The 22,365-nt window shown below is 42.7% G+C and overlaps 1 protein-coding gene across 1 annotated transcript in view; it reads left to right on the top strand.

Annotated features, from left to right (window-relative positions):
* Positions 1-15,798: 15,798 nt before the first annotated feature.
* LOC309555577 (uncharacterized protein) overlaps positions 15,799-22,365 on the top strand; it is a gene marked incomplete at both ends in the record, with an annotated part of 64,637 nt that continues 58,070 nt past the window's right edge. Inside the window, one exon of the mRNA XM_082257636.1 lies at positions 15,799-16,551. Coding sequence (XP_082113762.1) covers positions 15,799-16,551 — 753 coding nt within the window. The remainder of the gene's footprint in view (positions 16,552-22,365) is intronic.

Genomic DNA, 22,365 nt, shown 5'->3' with positions numbered 1-22,365 from the left:
CCGTGCCAACGGGTATACGGCGTCATACGCTGTTGTATTATTATTTTTTAAACTTTTAATTAAGCACATTAATTGAGTGCTATCCATCCTGATCCTGTTAATAATTGGCTTTGGGGAGTGTATTAAGCTGCCCGAAGGTGGAGAAGGGGTTAAGTTTCCTCTCATCTTGTTTATAGCCATACTCGGGATTGTCTGAAGTCTGAGCCGGGATTTCCCTCTAGTTCCGGCATTAGGGTATCCATAGGAACGTTGTAGAAGGACTGGCCAATCAGATTAAGGGGAGGATTATTTATAAGGTGACGTTGGACCAATCCTCTTCATCGCTGACGAAGCCTCCACCCACGGAGGCGATACGCGTGCGGAGGGAGGAGGAGTCGAGCGTCTGACGTCACCCGCTGGCACGGAGGAGACCGAGTGACACCGAGCGAGTCCCGCTGTCCCGGTCCTTCTATTGTTATATGCCTGATGTCCATCTTTAACAAGTAAGAGGCCACTTTGTGATGTTTTAATCATATTAAAAAATCAGTATTACACTATCCTGGCGTTTTTTTCCTTTTAATACCCTGTCATCGGAGAGACATCCAGGAGTGTGCAGTACGAAGCTGTGTAGGTTCATGCTTACTACAGATTGTTTTCCTTCATTGATAACTGGAAGGATTGTCAAGAGGTTGGAGTTGGTGATGTGTCTATGTTTACAATGCCCGTGTAATACCATAATAAGGTGAGAGGCCACTCTGGAAGGTGGAGGGAGTGTGTGTGTCTTCTGCTATCTGCACCTGGCTCCTCGGGAATTCATTAGGAATCTTTGCACCTTATAAGGACTATTACACCTACTACCCTTTTTTGATTCTTCCTACCCGACCTTTGATCTGGCTCTTATAGATGGACTTTGCTTTTGTGTTTTATCTGCGATTTTAGCTGCGATTTTATTCCATTGTGTTTTATTATTTTTAGAGCGCTGCACTGTTCTACTGTTTATATTTTTTGCTATCCAGGTTTTGTTTCTGTGCCTGTTTTTAGTGTTCAACTGCTATCTGATAGGGTTGAGCGCTGATATTTCTTACCATTTGCTCACCATACAATAGCCTGTCTCTCATCTATATATCCTCATATACTCTATCCCTCCATTAAACATCTATTAATATATATATAGTATATAACAGGCTGTACACGGTGATGAAGTCCTGAGAGTTGGATATGTTTATTCAACAGATTCTCTACAAGGCTACTGAGTGTAATAATTTTGCAGCTGTAAATCCATCCACAAACAAAAACGCATGAACGTTACACTGCTTTCCAAAAAGGGGTCATTTTGGGTTTGTTTGTATTGTCCACACATTTTAGGGCCTCGAGAAATGAGATACGCCATTAGTACATCAGGACTTGTCAATTTTAAAACATATATATGCAAGAAAATATACCTGAATTCACAAGTATATTGCCTGCGCCAAGGGGGATCTAATTAAATATATATGTGGCCTAATTCTATGGTGAGTAATATATAGTGAAAAAAATGTGATACCTAATTAATGATCATTGAATCAATCAATAAAAATAAATATATAACAATAAAAATGGTATATATATATAGCAGCTGCTATAGAAAGTGCTAGTGCAAAAATGTGAAAAACAGTAATCAATATAGATCGATTACCTATAGCGCTTGCTAAGATGTGATAAATCAATATGTTTATATTGTGACACGCATAAAGTTATAATCATAGATTACATATAAATAACAATCAAATCCATGTGTATAATAATATATAAAAATATAAAAAATGTAAAGTAGTCCAGTGAATAGTGTAAATTCCAAACGATTAGATCAATAAATAATTAAATAATTGAAAAAAGTGCCAATATTTCTTCTTCTCTTCTTCCCATTAAATTGTGACCCTTCACCGTGGAGAATAAGTGAAATTCAGACTCACCAGAAGACGTGGGTCCTGTATGCCTTACGGCACCAGGACCAATCTTGCTTTGGAGACAATCTCCAGATACAGGAACGTCCCCTCCTGGCGGGCCCAGATATCCCTTCTGCGGTGCCAAATTCCGTTGCTGACTCTCTCCGGGGAGGGGGTGATGGTCCCAATAAGCTCAGCGGGAAAAAGGTCCTCCTATGCAGGGTCAGCTCCAGCCACGGGGTATAAGGGACAAAAAACTCGGATAGTGCAGTACTGTATATAAGTAGGATTTATTGCACACCCCCGGTTCACTTCAAATACATGCAGTCCCAAGTGTTAAAAAAATTGTGCAAAGTAGGCAAAGGACACACAATATATAACAAATCGTGGTAAAAATCATGGTAAAAATCGTGGTAAAAATCCAAACTGGTATGGTAAAAACAAAGAGTAACGGTCCATACACAAGCAAACAAGCCGTCATACACGTGGGCTTGCAGTGGAGAGCGGTAGTTCCGGCTTGCGTTCCACCAAGCGCCGTATGACGTCACGACGTGCGTTCCACCTAACGCGTTTCGTCATTGGTTAGACGTCTTCACAAATGGGTGATGTAAACCAGCATGTAAGATTCGTATAACGAAGTCCATGATTATAGCCAACATCCAAAACTAAGACTGTGGACTCTATAATCATGGACTTCGTTATTCTAATCTGACATGCTGGTTTACATCACCCGTTTGTGAGTAGACATCTTTTAATTTGTTATAAATAAAAGCCCTACTGAGGATAATGCGCTAGGCTGGTGCGCCCTTTCTTTGTGTTTTTGTTTACCACACCAGTCACATGATGATGCTATACTGCACTAATGACAGCATGTAAAAAAAAAAATATATATATATATATATATATATATTCTTTTTTTTTTTTTTTCTTAATGCTCCAATAAAATGTGACAAAAAATTATAACTTAGAAAAACTCTTACTAAATACCTTAGACTGTCTGCTTTCCAAAAAGGGGTCATTTTGGGTTTGTTTGTATTGTCCACACATTTTAGGGCCTCAAGAAATGAGATACGCCATTAGTACATCAGGACTTGTCAATTTTAAAACATATATAGCGTAGTTTGTAGACTCTATTAACTTTTACACAGACTAAATAATTGATTTGAACCTGACTGAACCCTGATTTGGGTTATTTTTAGAGGACATCTTTTGTCTGTAGCAGAATACATTTTGGCCCAAAGTTATGAAGAAAGAATATTTAATTTGCAAAATGTTATAACAGAAACAAAGAAGAAGTTTTTTTTTTAACCACTTAAGCCCCGGAAGATTTTACCCCCTTCCTGACCAGGGGGTATTTTGCGATTCAGCACTGCGTGACTTTAACGGACAATTGCGCGGTCGTGCGACACTGTATCTAAACGAATTTGGCGTCCTTTTTTTCCCACAAACAGAGCTTTCTTTTGGTGGTATTTGATCACCTGTGCGATTTTTTGATCACGCGCTATAAACAAAAAAAGAGCGTCAATTTTGCAAAAATAGCAATATTTTTCACATTTTTTTATATGAAATTCCCCCCAAAAAAATGTAAAAATCAAAATTTTTAACATTTTCGGCCAATTTGTTTTATGCTACCTATGTTTGGTAAAAAAAATCGCAAAAAGCGTATTTTGATTGGTTTGCGCAAAAGTTATCGCGTTTACTAACAAAGGGAAAGATTTTTGTCATTTTTGTTGTTTTTTTTTTAACGCGTAATGGCGGCGATCTGCGATTTTTTTTGCGGTACTGCGACATTGCGGCAGACAGATCGGACCCTTGACTGACATTTTTGCCACTTTTGGGGTTACCAGTGACATTTCTACAGTAATCAGTGCTATACATATGCACTGTTACTGTAAAAATATACTGGCAGTGAAGGGGTTAACTTTTTTTGAAAGGGAGGGGCTATGTGTGTCCCTAGGGGCGTGCTTTCTACTGTGATTGGCTGTGGCTTCAGATGTATGAAGAGTGATCAACGGTTCTACATAGTAGAACCGTATGATCATCCTTCATACACAGGGGAGAATGACAGGCAGCTTGTTTACACAAGCCGCCCTACGTCACTTTGCCTGTGAGGGGCTGACCGCCGACGTAGATAGTCGTGCGGCGGTCGGCAAGTGGTTAATTTTAGTATTTTTTTTTTTTTATATTTCAAAAAAATGAAAAGCCCAGTGATGATGAGCAGAATGAGCAGCCCAAACCAACTATTTATATATGATTTCTTTTTACTGTGCATTCTTCTTTATAACATCCCGGGTATGATAAATTTTGAAACACAAAATCCTAAATTATAATATAATAAATTACTATAAAATAATAATATAATAATAACACTTTTTTTCCAAAAAAATAACACTTTTTATTCAATAAATTATAGTAAATAACGTAATCAAAAACACTGACATTTTTTTTTTTGTCAAACAAGGATGCAATATTTTTTTTTTCCCAAGCCGCAGCGCATCGGCGGTTTTCAAGGAGCAGGATGTGGGAACCCGTGACCAGAGAGGAGATCTGGAAATTTCTGGGCCTAATTATTCTGCAGGGAGTGGTGGGGAAACCCCTGCGGAAGTGGTATTGGACCACCAAAAAATTATTGGACACTCCTTTTTTTGGCACAGTTATGTCGGAGTACAAATTTTTGCTCATTATGATGTATTTGCACTTTACCAATAATGACAAATTTGATGAGACTTCTCATCCAGCTCCGAAGCTCAAAAAGATCTGGGACATTTATCAACTAATTTTGAAAAATTTCCAGGAGTCCTATGTCCCAGAAAGAAACATTTGTATAGACGAAAGTCTAATGGCCTATAAAGGGAGACTCAGCTGGATACAATATATTGCATCCAAGAGAGCACGCTTTGGCATAAAATCATTTATGCTGTGTGAATCCAGCTCTGGATATATTTGGAATTCGGCCTATACACCGGGAGAGGAACCAAGCTCAACGAAAGGTTCAGCAGCTATGGAATGGCAACCGCTTCAGTTCTGACGCTGATTGAGCCTCTGCTGAATCAGGGGTACTGTGTCACCACAGACAATTTCTATACATCCCCAGAACTGTTTGAGTTCCTCCTACAACACAAGACAGATGTGTATGGGACCGTCAGGGCTAACCGGCGTGACATGCCCCCCCCACCTTTGCCAACTAAAAACTCAAGCCCGGAGAATTAGTTGCCTGGCAGAAAGGAAAAATGTTGGCACTGAGATGGCGTGACAAAAAACATGTGTGCCTGATGAGTACCATCCACAACACCGCTACTGTCATGGTACACACAAAAGGGGGAAAAGATGTTATGAAACCGCAACTGGTCCTGGATTATAACAACACCATGGGAGGTGTGGACAGAGCTGACCAGGCCATGACTTTCTATCTGGCAATGCAGAAACAACAGAAAAAATATTATAAAAAAATATTCAGGAAACCTCCTGGAGCAGTGTTTGTGGAATGCATTCATTCTCCTAAAAAAGAAGAGTGACAGGCCTGTGGTTCATGCAGACTTTGTGTGGAAAATTGCTGAGCTCATATTTCTCAGGCACCAAACACCAACAGTAAGTAGATCCGGACACCGTGCTGCTGGTGTTGTGAACCCCGAACGCCTGACCGGTCGTCACTTTATGGACCACATTCCACCGACGGAAAAGAAGTCTGCACCCACAAGGATGTGTGTGGTTTGCTGTTCCAAGCGTGACGACAGCGGACGGAAAATCAGAAAAGAAACGCGGTACTACTGTCCTGACTGTGACGTTGGACTTTGCGCTGTACCCTGTTTCAAAATTTTCCACACCCGGGACTTTTATTGAAGCAATATGACCACTAATATTGCATCCTTTTTGGGAAAAAAAAAATATTGCATCCTTGTTTGACAAAAAAAAAATGTCAGTGTTTTTGATTACGTTATTTACTATAATTTATTGTATAAAAAGTGTTATTTTTTGGAAAAAAAGTGTTATTATTATATTATTATTTTATAGTAATTTATTATATTATAATTTAGGATTTTGTGTTTCAAAATTTATCATACCCGGGATGTTATAAAGAAGAATGCACAGTAAAAAGAAATCATATATAAATAGTTGGTTTGGGCTGCTCATTCTTAAGAATTACATGCAAAATAATGGTACCGCTTTCAGCACCTAAAATCCGAAAGAATCATACCACCAGGGAGGTTAATGGCAGGATTTTTAAGGCACAATTCGCACAACTTTATTACAAAGAATTTATAAGGTTTAAAATCAATAAAAGCATGGATTCAAAGCTACCTCCACTTGCCATAGGTATTATACCATAACAAACCAACTTAGTATCAAATGGTCATTCTGACCTTTGCATGTTAATTTATACAACTCGTCACAGAATTAAACTATGGTCTAGCTTAACGCATTTCTTGGATTGTAATCCACTTCTTCAGGAAAACAGCAGTGGTGGGTAATTAAAAACAACACTACAAATATTCCCCAAAAAAAGAGAAAACAAAACAAATAAGCATAATCCCTTTTACATTAGTATACAACACATTGATTTTAAATGTACATGTGTTGACCACAAGTACCTGAATACCACTGAGTTATGTTATGGAACATATTATGTCCGGCACAGAGAATCCACTAGGGCGGGAGTCTAAATTTTCTAAGCAAAGGGCCAGTTTACTGTCCTTCAGGCTTAAGGGGGGCTGGTGAGAGTAGAAAATGCCCTGGCATCAGTACCCCATCATTGGTTTTAATGGGAGGAATAGTGCCCCATTGTTGATATCAATGAGAAGGATAGTGCCCGATTGATGGTGTCAGTAGGGGGAATGGTGCCCTATTTATTGTTTTCAGTTTGTGGAATAGTGACCCAAGGGCAAGATAAAGTTAAGCAAAGGGCCACATCAGGCCCCTGGGCCACAGTTTGGAGACCACTGCACTACAGAGATCAGAATACAGGGCTGGGGGCCCCCCAAACTCCCCCAGAGAGATTACCCTTTTCTTTCATAAAGTCCCTGAAATAAGTCACCTACCTTTATTATCATCTATGATAGTGGAAGATACTGAAAAGGAAAATTCTAAATAGAGCTATAGATCAATCAATTCTGTATATATTTACCATATACAGTATCTTAGACGTATTAAAACACGTTCCCTTACTCTGTCTTATCGGAGCAAATCACTTGTTATCATCCTAGAAAAATCCCTTACATAGTCAAATCCTCACTCAACTAGATTGAGCTGAGCTTGAATCGTTTACATTGGAAAAATCCAAATTACTCTTTTATCAACCCACTTCAGGTGTTGGAGCAAACTGGATTGCCTGTAAGACTGAGAAGAATGTATATATAGAGAGGTAACCGGCAAATCGTTTTGTCATCTCTATTGGGTTCCTCTTTTGTGAATGTCTGCTGAGGTATATAGTAGTAACGGCAGTAGCTCTATACAAAAAGGAGATATTAAAGTTTTGCACATTCAGAATGATGCATTATTCAGCCATAGCGGAGGGCAACAACAGCCACGGTAGATAGTTGGTTTTTGTTTTGTTTTTTTTAGGCTTTTTCTTACTTTATTTTTACTTGGTCACCCTGCCAGCAGCACAATTTCTGTCCAAGTGTAACAACACTCACTTACCATACTGTATCAATGTATAAGCAACATTATTACCCTAGGACAGGGTTCTATAGACCTCTGTAGTGATTAGCCGAATGAGTCTGGATTTTGTTTGTAGGACATTTACCAAACAGTTGAAAAATTTTGGAAACGGAGCATTCCCCAACCCCCACTGAAGTTTATGGTGGATGAATCTGGCAAATGTATTTTTCCCATTTTTAAGGCTAATAGGATAGGTATTGTCAAACAAAGGTCATGGGGAACTGGGTACTGTCATGGGTGGGAACATGTGCCAATGTAGAAAACATTTTAAAAAAAAAATGCCATTCAGTGGGGAGAAGAACTTTAACCACTTAAGCCCCGGAATATTTTACCCCCTTCCTGACCAGGTGTAAGGTTCTGGCACTCTCAGTGCCTCCTATCACATTTATTCCGGGTGATTTCCATCTACCTAGACAGAAGAAACACATATAGGTGTGTTTCCCTTTAAGGCTGAAGCTGTCATCACCCAGCGCCGGACTAGATGGCTATTTAGGGCGTCGGTTCTCACTCACATGTGTTCGTTCAAACACCAGTACCTGGATACTAATCTTGCTTGAAGCTTCCATGCTTGCAAGCTCTCCTCGCTGACGAACCTCGCTGCGCTGATCCCTGCATCCTGCTACTGGATCATCTGCATCTCCTGAGCGATCCTTCGGCTATCGCTATTAGTGCTAAGTACCCCACAGGGGAAATCTCTATAGACTTGTACTAGGCTTACACTATTTAGCTCTGCATAGCAAGGACTGTCTTTTACATCTGCATAACTAGATTGCTGGCTCTTGGGGCTACTGCTGCTATTTCCTGCACTGGGTTGATCTCTCCTGTATGCACCTGCTACTCTGTCATCTGTTATCATACATGATCGCTAACCCTTCCTGCATCCATCTGCACTGTCTCACCTCAAGTGTCTGTCACCTACCACTTCCACTCAAACCTATCCCTAAGACCTTTATCATTGTCTTACCACATGTATATAAAGTCACACTAGGAACCAGCTTAATTACTGTGTGTATTTACTTGCTGAAATAAGACCTTCCATACATGATGAGTCATTGAGGTTGGGATTGGTATCTCAGCATATCTCCTACATGACTACTGACGTGGAACTACTTCTGCAGCTGAAAATCCACACCTTATAAGAAACGCAAGGAGCGTTACAGATTGAACGAACCCAAAAAATGGATTCAGCAGAAGTAGCCACTCAGGTGACACAATTAAAACAGCAAGTATCTGCGTTAATACACGCACTTGCTGAATTGAAAAACGACAATCAGGCTCTGTCGCAGCAGGTAATTAGACTGACACAACTTACCTCTGCACAGTCTCCTGAACCCAAGATAAATCCCCCTTTGGTATTTACAGGCGATCGCAAAAAAATTCGCGAATTTAAAAACGCATGTGAGTTACTTTTTTTGCTAAAACCTCGTACCTACCTTACTGATCACATTAAGGTTTGTACTATTATTTCTTACCTATCAGGCGATCCTCGAGCCTGGGCAGATTCTCTTTTTGAAAAAAACGACCAGCTTCTCAACTCCTATGCCTTGTTCCTGGCAGAGCTCACTAGCCTATATGATGACCCCAATAGGCAGAGTACTGCCGATCTTCAGGTAAGATCATTGAAACAAGGAAAAAGGCCTGTAGAAGACTTTGTCGCAGAATTCAAGAGATGGACCCTTGATTCAGGATGGAATGATGCATCTCTGAAAACCCAATTTAGGCTTGGCCTATCAGAAGCCGTCAAGGACGAGCTCGCCCGAGCAGAGATGCCAAAAACCCTGGATACATTGATACAACTCAGTATCACCATAGATAGAAGACTACGAGAAAGGAAGTCTGAAAAAATGGAAATGCCATTATCCAGTTCTTCTCAGAATTCAGCTATTGACCCCACTCCTAAACCCGCTCCAGGTAACCACAGACCCCGGCTACCTAAGGAAAAAAGGAGACCTAGTAGATATGGTGATCCTGCCTGGTCATGGTCCGAGCCTGCCTCAAACAGTCGACCTTGTCACTCTGACACATCCCATTTGGACCCTGATCCTACAGAGATGGATGAGGAGCCTATGGAGATTGGTGCCATACATGCTAGGTTGTCCTCACAAGAAAAAAGAGATCACAGGAGAATCTGTGGCCTTTGTTTTTATTGTGGTGAAGGGGGACATTTCATTACATTCTGCCCAACCAGACCCCATAGGCCTAAGGCTCTCCCAATGGAGGCCAGGCGAATCCGAAGGGTCTACCCTGAAAAACAGCCTGGAAATTATCAAGGCTGTTGCCAGCCCTGTCCCCGTTCTATATCAGTGAAGGACACCCAGAAATTAACAAATATTGGAATAGATATTCCTTCAACTCCAGTGAACTTTATACCACGTTCAAAAAACCCTCCTGTACCACCTCCTGAGGATACTCCTATTTTTGCAAGCACATTTCTGGCTTCCGATGAAAATACAGAGATTCTTGCACCTGACTGCGTACGTGCTTCTAATGGCACGGTGGTATGTAGGAAGGATCTGAGGATGTTTGAAGAAGCATTGGTTGCTAGGTCTACTAGGATTACTTCGGATGGTTATGCGTCCGATTCTAGTGAGGGGTCCATGTAGCAGACACCCTAACAACAAGTGATCCGATTCTCATCAGTTACCAACCTGATCCGATTTTTATATCGGCAACAAGGGATCTGATTCTCATCGGCTACCAACCTGATCCGATTTTCATATCGGCAACAAGGGATCCGATTCTCAGATCGGTTACCAACCTGATCCGATTCTCATATCGGCAACCATTTTTTTTTTTTCCGATTTTCATATCGGAGACCAGTCTTATCCGATTCTCGTATCGGCAACCAGTATTATCCGATTCTCATATCAGCAACCAATTTTTTTTTTTTTCTTCCCGATTTTCATATCAGCAACCAGTCTTATCCGATTCTCGCATCGGAGACCAGTCTCATTCCGATTCTCATATCGGCAACAAAAAAAAAAAAAAAGAGAAATTTTTTTTTTTCCTTCCGATTTTCGCATCGGCAACCAGTCTCATGTGATTCTTATATCAACAACCAGCCTTAGAGGCCTTCCGAAGCCGGCCTTACGGGGGGGGTAATGTAAGGTTCTGGCACTCTCAGTGCCTCCTATCACATTTATTCCGGGTGATTTCCATCTACCTAGACAGAAGAAACACATATAGGTGTGTTTCCCTTTAAGGCTGAAGCTGTCATCACCCAGCGCCGGACTAGATGGCTATTTAGGGCGTCGGTTCTCACTCACATGTGTTCGTTCAAACACCAGTACCTGGATACTAATCTTGCTTGAAGCTTCCATGCTTGCAAGCTCTCCTCGCTGACGAACCTCGCTGCGCTGATCCCTGCATCCTGCTACTGGATCATCCGCATCTCCTGAGCGATCCTTCGGCTATCGCTATTAGTGCTAAGTACCCCACAGGGGAAATCTCTATAGACTTGTACTAGGCTTACACTATTTAGCTCTGCATAGCAAGGACTGTCTTTTACATCTGCATAACTAGATTGCTGGCTCTTGGGGCTACTGCTGCTATTTCCTGCACTGGGTTGATCTCTCCTGTATGCACCTGCTACTCTATTATCTGTTATCATACATGATCGCTAACCCTTCCTGCATCCATCTGCACTGTCTCATCTCAAGTGTCTGTCACCTACCACTTCCACTCAAACCTATCCCTAAGACCTTTATCATTGTCTTACCACATGTACTGTATATAAAGTCACACTAGGAACCAGCTTAATTACTGTGTGTATTTACTTGCTGAAATAAGACCTTCCATACATGATGAGTCATTGAGGTTGGGATTGGTATCTCAGCATATCTCCTACATGACTACTGACGTGGAACTACTTCTGCAGCTGAAAATCCACACCTTATAAGAAACGCAAGGAGCGTTACACCAGGGCCTATTTTGCGATTCGGCACTGCGTGACTTTACCGGACAATTGCGCGGTCGTGCGATGCTGTACCCAAATGAAATTGACCTCCTTTTTTTCCCATAAATAGAGCTTTCTTTTGGTGGTATTTGATCACCTGTGCGATTTTTTGATCATGCGCTATAAACAAAAAAAGAGCGACAATTTTCCAAAAATAACAATATTTTTCACATTTTTTTATATGAAATTCCCCCCCAAAAAATGTAAAAATCAAAATTTTTTTACATTTTAGGCCAATTTTTTTTTTTTTACCATATGTTTGGTAAAAAAAAATTCGCAAAAAGCGTATTTTGATTGGTTTGCGCAAAAGTTATCGCGTTTACTAACAAAGGAAAAGATTTTTGTCATTTTTGTTGTTTTTTTTTAACGCGTAATGGCGGCGATCTGCGATATTTTTTGCGGGACTGCGACATTGCGGCGGACAGATCGGACCCTTGACTGACATTTTTGACACTTTTGGGGTTACCAGTGACATTACTACAGTAATCAGTGCTATACATATGCACTGTTACTGTAAAAATGACACTGGCAGTGAAGGGGTTAACTTTATTTGGGAGGGAGGGGTTAAGTGTGTCCCTAGGGGCGTGATTCTTACTGTGATTGGATGTGGCTGTGTGTGTAACAGCAGAGATCTACGGTCCTACATAGCAGGACCGTATAATCTGTGCTGTTACACAGGGGAGAATGACAGGCGGCTTTGTTTACATTAGCCGCCTGCCTTTCTCCCGCTGTACCGGAGGATCGCGAAAGAGCGGTGGACATCGGGTCCGCCACTCACTCGCGCGGGGGGGGGGGGGGTCCGTGAACGAGCGGGAGCGCGCCTCCGGCGGACCGCGCTCGCTCCCTAGAGCCTCACAGGCTAGTGACGTATATATACGTCACTTTGCCTGTGAGGGGCTGACTGCCAACTTAAATAGTCGTGCGGCAGTCGGCAAGTGGTTAAAAAAGGCTTAAAGGGCAATATTTTAAATCATTTAAAATGAAATACTGCACCTGTACAATGTGCTAAAGCAAAAGTGACATTTACAAATTTTAAAAAATGCCAGTTAAATTCTCAGTAAAGGACAGTTCCCAGGCACTTCATTCTGGTTGTAGGATTTGCCCCAAACTCTAGCTGTTTGTACTCCATGCAGCTGTGTTGGAAGTCACTAAATAATGGTGGTATTACTACAGAAAACAGCTTCCTCTACATGGCTGTGGTAGCTAGGAAGCTGGCGGCAAAACAGGCCATTGAGTTCACTGAAGTGCGAACAACTAGAGCTGTGAACCCTGCATCACCCTGGACCTGAACCTCACCCCTAGTAGTTGCCCCCTTCTCATGTTGAGAGCATGTGGCCTGGCATTGTTCCCTGGGGGTGTACATGCCCACTTACTTTGTGGAGGAATCTCGGACCACTTTTGACAAAAATCATCTCTAACAACCTGGTATCATCTAGGAGAAGTTCTGGTGCATTACTACATTCCATTGCTTACAGGCTTTCCTGACCCTTTCTAGGGTCGATTTGTTCTGATGGTCTGTTGGTCTACAAGAAAGAGAATGTTCCCTATCACAGCTGTTCCTCCATGTGGTAGCCAAGCATGATGGGATCCATCGGTCCGTAAGGATAGATTGGGGACAGGTCTCAGGTTTCTCCTTTATGCTTACCCTATGCAGCCATTAACACTATCCTGCTGAGGGGTAAGTGCGACCTCTAGTGGTTGTTGGGAACGCAGCAATTCTAACTCACCATCACCATCACTATCTTCACACATTTTTCACCGAACTATCTTTTGGAACTCATCACCTTTATTAAATATTTATATATTTTTTGCTCACCACTATTTATTACCAATCTCTATCGGGTTTGACCATTTTTATGTATATCACCAATATTTATTAATATTTGTACCATATCTTGTCACAATATTAAATATTTGCACCAGCTCACTTGTGTTTTAATAACCGGACAGTTTTTATACATTTTATATATTTTATATGAGCACCATTCTTGCACATATTTATTGTTGCACTAGCACTTTTTGGATTGCACAGAACCGCATATGGTTCATTTTTACTCTACACATTAAAGGTAGCGCCGTTTTCCAACTATCTCCCCCACATACAATACATGCTTACTGCCCCCCTTTCCTCCTGGCCAGCCAGACTGCAAAGTGGATAAGGGTCTGGAATGGATTTTGGGGAGACCCCACAATTTTTTTCTATTTTCTTGGGGTGGAAGATCCCTTAAAATCCATTTTTGGAAAGTGGGGAAATAAACTTTTTTTTTTTTTTTCTTTCTGTGGAGTCCCCATTACAATCTATAGCTGAGCTGTAGCTTGGATAAGAAGAGTTTGGAACAGATTTTGAAGTGATTTCATGGCTGCTTTGTATTTTCTTTCTTTGTAAATGCCACTTTTGCTTCAGTACATTGTACAGAGGTGCCACCTTACTGGCAGGTTTAGGGAACCCCCTAAGCATGTTATTTGAAGGAATTGTGAATTTGTAATATTGCTCTCTGGACCCCTTTTAAAGTGCTACTCTCAACCAGTATTTATTTTTAAAATTTAGCTCCCCGTGCCCTTTGTTTGACAATTCCTTTCCTATTAGCCTTAAAAATTAAACATTTTGTAGCATTCATCTTCCATTGGAGTTTGGGGAATATTCGCAATTTTCAAACTTTTTTTACATTAATGTCTCTCAAACTGTACCCAAGCACACTTAACTCTATTACTATCACAAACTTTTGAAAAGTGACATTTTTCAGGAAAATCATTCAAAGGTAAATAGCAGTTGAATTTTATGAATGTTATGATTTTACTACAATTTGCAATGGTTACATCTTCAGCTTATCACATTGGGAATGTTTGCACTTTTGTAGGCCCACCCATGACCCTGGTTAATATTCCATGAACCTACTCAGAACAAAGTTTATTGTCCAGTATGTATTTTTCCAGACAATCACTATTGCTCTCCCTGTCACATTCAGCACTTGCAATGCTCCCTTTCCCCACAGTCATAGGCACATTTTCCTTTGTCAGCTCAAGGAAAGAACTTTTGTCAAAAAGTCTTTGGTGGTTGAACTGTGCATGTACTGCTGTTTAATGATTATAGGCTGCCATCTAAAATCTGTAGGCAGCTGAAAGTGGAACTAAACCCTCCTATCTTTTTCAGCCAAGGAAGCTGCCACCCTAGCCTTTGTTTGTTCTGTAACTGCCATAGTCCTGCACATGTGATCAGTTATGACACCAGCCAGTTAATGGTTTGACAATTTGATTGAGAGCACAAGCAAACGTAACATTTAGCATTACCGTAATCATTCAAAAAAACTCGGCGTTTCTCCCTCCATTGCTATGTGGCTTAATAGAGTCAGGAGTATTAACGCCCTGGAGGATCTGATGCTTACCGCCCAAAACAGTAGAGAGCAATATACTAAAACACATGTTTGAATAAGTTGGTGTATTCGGGAAAAAGGAAGACCCTCTTGGAGAGCTACTCTGAAGAATGAAGTCCTCCCGTCCTTCTTGCCAATGCACATGTGCACCCCATCACCCTGGCATTCCACCCCCCTTCCCCTTTACCCACCCCCCTTTTTCTTTTTTATTTCTTCCCTCCCCCTTTTACCTCTCTTTCCTGAGTCTTTTCTTTATTGCCGTCTAAAGGCGTTCTTTTGTTTCTTTGTTCTTGTTCCTTTCCTTCTAAAAATGAAAGTGTCTGACAGAGCAAATTCTGGCATATTAGTTACAGTTACAGTTTTATGAGAGATACTGTTCCTATTCTGCTGAGCATTGCTCCACTGGCTGCTTTAATCTTTAAAATAAATAAAGAATTTGAAAAAAAAAATTCTCAGTGCCAAAGGACACAAACTGATTGCCACATTCGCCACCTTTGGCCTAAGTGAGGGGTCAAGGAGCAGAGAACATTTGCCTAACCTGGAGTCTATGATGGCCCTTAGTACCCACAACTAACACCCCTCCAGCTGTGTGAATGGTGCCAGGTATTCCTTTGTTATGTTATTTTCTATTAGCTAATAAATATTTCCTGTATTTGGTATGCAAAGTATGTTTGCATACAAAATCTCTCAAGTACAAAAGGTAAATATTATCTTTTTGCAGTTACCATGTCATTTTATACGCTCAATAAACATCCTACAAAGAGGAACTGTTTTACTTGGATTGGGAATCATATTAGTAATAGCATACGTTGACACTTATGACAAATTTCATTGTCTCTTTATAAATGTAACTGGTCTTCAACTGTTCTGCTCATGGAAACGGTAAGAGAAGCTGACTGCAGGGTGAAGAATGGCTCGTTGCCGGACAGACTGTATACAGAGACCTCTCTCTCTTGTATTCTACAAGCTAGGGAAAGTGGTGGGCAGGTACCCCTGGTGGTTCTTATTTATTCCCATGGTGATATCTGCTGGTCTGGGAGCTGGATTTTACTTTTTGCCTCAGAGGCAGGCTAATGACATAGAAAAGGAGTTTACCCCAATAGGAGGTCCAGCTAAAACTGAGAGGGAATTTGTTAGGACACACTTCCCAACCAACAACTCGGGGCATTTCTCTGCACAGAGACTTTATACAGAGGGCTCATTTGTTTCTCTCATTGCTGTCAGTCTGTCTGATAATATTATCAATGTTGATTCATTTAGAGAGCTGATGAACCTGGATGAGATGTTGCAGAATATGAGCATTACTGTGACTCAACCTGATGGTGATGTGATTCTAAATTGTCAACGTCTATGTGTAGAAGTCCAGGAGAGGAAATGTATGGTAGTTAATCCACTTCTATCTTTAGTACAAAGTAATTTGAGTTTGATAGAGACATTAAGTATTAGCTACCCCATGTTTCAGGGGAAAATATTCCTAGGAACATACCTGGGTGGAGTGACACTCAGTCCCAACAACACCGTGGAGAAAGCTAAAGCAGTTCGGTTGATGTATTACCTGAGAGAGGAGAATGAACACGACAGAGAGAACAGCCTGCTATGGATTGAGCATTTTATCAAATACGCCTCAGTCAATATTAATTCTCTACAACTCAAGAATGTACAGGTAATACTTTACTTATAATACTTTCTTTTACCTTACACATATATGAGATTGTTGCCTTTTCTTCTTTTAATCAATTTACCGCATGTTATATTTTTCAAACCTGTTGCACAGTCAACTTTTAACTAGTTCCGGACCGCCCGCCGCCAATTTACTGCGGCAGGCAGCCCCTCCTGCGCGAAACGACATAGGTCTACACGCTCCCACCCCCACCCGTCAGCGGGAACTCCGATGCATGGGGCCGGCAGCTCCAATTGTCGCCTGACACCCGCGATCGTTCCCCGCTGAGAGAGAAGAACGGTCACCTGTTGTAAACACAGCTGACCGTTCATCTCTCTGAAATGATCACAGAGCACCTGTGATCCTTTTATGTAAGATCACACGTCTCTGTGATCATGTCACAAGCCACACCCCCATACAGTTAGAATCACACCCCTAGGCTCACACTTAACTCTTTGATCACCCCTGGGTTAACCCCTTCCCTGCCAGTGTCATTATTACAGTAACAGTGCATATTTTTAGCACTGATTACTGTAGTAATGTCCCTGGTACCCCCAAAAGTGTCAAAAATGTCAGTTAGGGGTCCGATCTGTCCGCTGCAATGCCGCAGTCCTGCTAAAAATTGCAGATCGCCGCCATTACTAGTAGTAAAAAACAATAGAAGTGACATAAATCTTTCCTGTAGTTAGTAGATGCGATAACATTTGCGCAAGACAAACAAAATACACTTATTGTGATTTTTTTTTACCAAAAATATGTAGCGGAAAACAAATTGGCCTAAAATGTTAAAAGATTTTGATTTTTACATTTTTTTTTTTTTTGGGGGGGGGGGATGTTATATAGAAGAAAGTGAAATTTTTATTTTTTTTTTTTTTTCAGAATTGTCGCTCTTTTTTTGTTTATAGCACACAAAATAAAAATCGCACAGGTGATCAAATACCACCAAAATAAAGCTCTATTTGTGAGGAAATAAGGACATCAACTTTATTTAGGTACAGTGTTGCACGACCACGCAATTGTCCGGTAAAGTAACACAGTGCCGAATGGCAAAATATGGCCTAGTCATTAAGGGGGCAAATCCTTCTGGTCCAGAAGAGGTTAAAGTAGTACTCTGTAAATACTTGTGTGGGGGTTTTTTAATAATGAAAAGTGCAGTAGCCTATAGCAACCAATAAGCAATGATATTTCAGTGTCTGTGTTACTGTTTATTATTACTCTGTTCACTGTCCCTGGAATTCATAAAGGGTATCATAAACATTCTTTGAAATTCTGTTACATCTCAATGATAAATGGTGGCGTTTGTGACAGATTAATGTACCTGTCATGAACAGAGATATAAGTTTGTTGTAAGGGGCAGGCAGGGCCGGCGCCAGCATAAGGCAGCCAAGGCGGCCGCCTGAGGGCGCCAGCAGAGGGTGGGGGCGCCAAAGCCAGGGGTTCTCTAATAGTTGATTTTGCTGGCGCCGCCGGCCAGCCCTGCTTGCACCTGTACCCAGCCCAGCTTGGTACACTGACAGGAGGCGGAGCAGCACAGCCCCAGCCGCGGTCAGGCGTTATTTAATTCGCCCACTCGTACTACAGTCCCTGTTATCTGCCTACTGCACTCCTCCTCCTCTGCCAGCTGCAGCACAGAGCGCGACTCTAAAACACTTGAAGACCACCCCCTATCTTCAGCCCTCCAGGGGAGTATCACTGGAACATGAAAAAACAATCCCTCCCACCTGGGCCATGGCTCAGAGGGTCAGGAATGCCTCCATTTCATTAACACACAGAGCGTGTGAGAAGAGAGGGAGCCTGGGGAGGAGCCTAGAGATCAGTGAGACCAGGGGGAGGGGCCAAGGCAAGCAGAAGGCCCAGGAGGAGCATGATTGGCAGTGGTGGCACAGTCAGAGATTAAATATTTATTTTTCCTTCATCTGTGGGTGAGGCAAGCAAGCTGTGCTGTATATTATTGTACCAGTCCTGTCCTTGTGCCATGTATGCAATCTCTGACCATTCCATGTATGCAATCTCTGACCATCCCATGTATGCAATCTCTGACCATCACATGTGCCATGTATGCAATTTCTGACCACACCATGTGCCGTGTATGCAATCTCTGACCACACCATGTGCCATGTGTGCAATCTCTGACCACTCTGTGTGCCATGTATGCAATCATTGACCACTCCATGTGCCATGTGTGCAATCTCTGACCACTCCGTGTGCCATGTATGCAATCTCTGACCATCACATGTGCCATGTATGCAATGTCTGACCACTCCGTGTGCCATGTATGTTATCTCTGACCACTCCGTGTGCCATGTGTGGAATCTCTGACCATCACGTGTGCCATGTATGCAATCTCTGACCACTCCGTGTGCCATGTATGTTATCTCTGACCACTCCGTGTGCCATGTGTGGAATCTCTGACCATCACGTGTGCCATGTGTGCAATCTCTGACCACTCTGTGTGCCATGTATGCAATCTCTGACCACTCCGTGTGCCATGTGTGCAATCTCTGACCACTCCGTGTTTCATGTATGCAATCTCTGACCATCACGTCTGCCATGTATGCAATCTCTGAACGTCCCATGTGCCATGTATGCAATCGCTGACCACTCCGTGTGCCATGTATGCAATATATGACCACTCCGTGTGCCCTGTATGCAATCTCTGACCACCCGTGTGCCATGTATGCAATCTCTGACCATCACACGTGCCATGTATGCAATTTCTGACCGTCCCATGTGCCACGCATGCAATCTCTGACCATCCCATGTATGCAAACTCTGACCATCACGTGTGCCATGTATGCAATCTCTGACCATCCCATCTGCCATGTATGCAATCTCTGACCCTCCCATGTATGCAAACTCTGACCATCACGTGTGCCATGTATACATTATCTGACCACTCCATGTGCCATATGTGCAATCTCTGACCACTCCGTGTGCCATGTGCGCAATCTCTGACTGTCCCATGTATGCAATCTCTGACCATCAAGTGTGCCATGTATGCAATCTCTTACCACTTGGTGTGCAATGTATGCAATCTCTGACCACTCCGTGTGCCATGTGTGCAATCTCTGACCACTCCGTGTGCCATGTGTGCAATCTCTGACCATCACTTATGCCATGCATGCAATCTCTGACCACTCTGTGTGCATGTATGCAATCTCTGACCACTCCGTGTGCCATGTATGCAATCTCTGACCACTCGGTGTGCCATGTATGCAATCTCTGACCACTCCGTGTGCCATGTATGCAATCTCTGACCACTCCGTGTGCCATGTATGTAATCTCTGACCACTTCGTGTTTCATGTATGCAATCTCTAACCATCATGTCTGCCATGTATGCAATCTCCGAACGTCCCATGTGCCATGTATGCAATCGCTGACCACTCCGTGTGCCATGTGCGCAATCTCTGACCACTCTGTGTGCCATGTATGCAATCTATGACCACTCCGTGTGCCCTGTATGCAATCTCTGACCACCCGTGTGCCATGTATGCAATCTCTGACCATCACGGGTGCCATGTATGCAATTTCTGACCGTCCCATGTGCCATGCATGCAATCTCTGACCATCCCATGTATGCAAACTCTGGCCATCACGTGTGCCATGTATGCAATCTCTGACCATCCCATCTGCCATGTATGCAATCTCTGACCCTCCCATGTATGCAAACTCTGACCATCACATGTGCCATGTATACATTATCTGACCACTCCATGTACTATATGTGCAATCTCTGACCACTCCGTGTGCCATGTATGCAATCTCTGACCACTCCATGTATGACGTGTGCAATCTCTGACCGTCCCATGTGTGGAATCTCTGACCATCACGTGTGCCATGTATGCAATCTCTGACCACTCTGTGTGCCATGTATGCAATCTCTGACCATCCCATGTATGCAAACTCTGACCATCACGTGTGTCATGTATGCAATCTCTGACCACTCCATGTGCCATGTACAGTATGTAATGTCTGACTACCCCGTGTGCCATGTATGTAATCTCTGACTGTCCATTGTACCATGTGTGCAGTCTCTGAGTCGCATCCCTTATGATGCACCTGCAGTCTCTGACCGTCTCTTGTGCCATACATGCAATCTTTGACCGCCTCTTGTGCCATGTATGCAATCTCTGACCACCCCGTGTGCCACAGCTGCTGTCTCTGACCATCTCATGTGACACACGTGCAGTCTCTGACCATCTCTTGTGCCATGCATGCAGTCTCTGACTGTTTCTTATGCCATGCATGCAGTCTCTGACCATCTCTTGTGACATGCCTATTGTCTCTGACCCTCCCGTGTGCCATGCATGCAGTCTCTGACCGTCCTGTGTGCCATGCATGCAGTCTCTGACCATCCCTTGTGCCATGTATACAGTCTCTGATCATCTTTTGTGGCATGTATGCAGTCTCTGACTGTCTCTTGTGCCATATATGCAGTCTCTAACCATCTCTTGTGCCATGCGTACCGTCTCTGGCCTTCTCTTGTGCCATGTATACAGTCTCTGACCATCCCTTGTGCCATGTATGCAATCTCTGGCCATCTCTTATACCATGTACAGTATATAGTCTATGACCGTCTCTTATGCCATGTATACAGTCTCTGATCGTCTCTTGTGCCATTTTTGCAGTCTCTGACCATCCCTTGTGCCATGTATACAGTCTCTGACTGTGTCTTGTGCCATGTACAGTGCACAGTCTCTGACCATCCCCTGTGCGATTTATACAGTCTCTGATCATCCCTTGTGCCATGTATGCAGTCTCTAACAATCACTTGTGCCATGTATGCAGTCTCTGACCACCCGTGTGCCATGTATGCAATCTCTGACCATCACACGTGCCATGTATGCAATTTCTGACCGTCCCATGTGCCACGCATGCAATCTCTGACCATCCCATGTATGCAAACTCTGACCATCACGTGTGCCATGTATGCAATCTCTGACCATCCCATCTGCCATGTATGCAATCTCTGACCCTCTCATGTATGCAAACTCTGACCATCACGTGTGCCATGTATACATTATCTGACCACTCCATGTGCCATATGTTCAATCTCTGACCACTCCGTGTGCCATGTGCGCAATCTCTGACTGTTCCATGTATGCAATCTCTGACCATCAAGTTTGCCATGTATGCAATCTCTTACCACTTGGTGTGCAATGTATGCAATCTCTGACCACTCCGTGTGCCATGTGTGCAATCTCTGACCACTCTGTGTGCATGTATGCAATCTCTGACCACTCCGTGTGCCATGTATGCAATCTCTGACCACTCGGTGTGCCATGTATGCAATCTCTGACCACTCCGTGTGCCATGTATGCAATCTCTGACCACTCCGTGTGCCATGTATGCAATCTCTGACCACTCCGTGTGCCATGTATGTAATCTCTGACCACTTCGTGTTTCATGTAAGCAATCTCTGACCATCATGTCTGCCATGTATGCAATTTCTGACCGTCCCATGTGCCATGCATGCAATCTCTGACCATCCCATGTATGCAAACTCTGACCATCAGGTGTGCCATGTATGCAATCTCTGACCATCCCATCTGCCATGTATGCAATCTCTGACCCTCCCATGTATGCAAACTCTGACCATCACGTGTGCCATGTATACATTATCTGACCACTCCATGTACTATATGTGCAATCTCTGACCACTCCGTGTGCCATGCGTGCAATCTCTGATTGTCCCATATATGCAATCTCTGACCATCACGTGTGCCATGTATGCAATCTCTTACCACTTGGTGTGCCATGTATGCAATCTCTGACCACTCCGTGTGCCATGTATGCAATCTCTGACCACTCCGTGT

This window comes from Pelophylax lessonae (assembly GCF_965119305.1).
Source record: "Pelophylax lessonae genome assembly, chromosome: 5".
NCBI lineage: Eukaryota > Metazoa > Chordata > Amphibia > Anura > Ranidae > Pelophylax > Pelophylax lessonae.
This window is presented reverse-complemented; position numbering and strand designations above follow the sequence as displayed.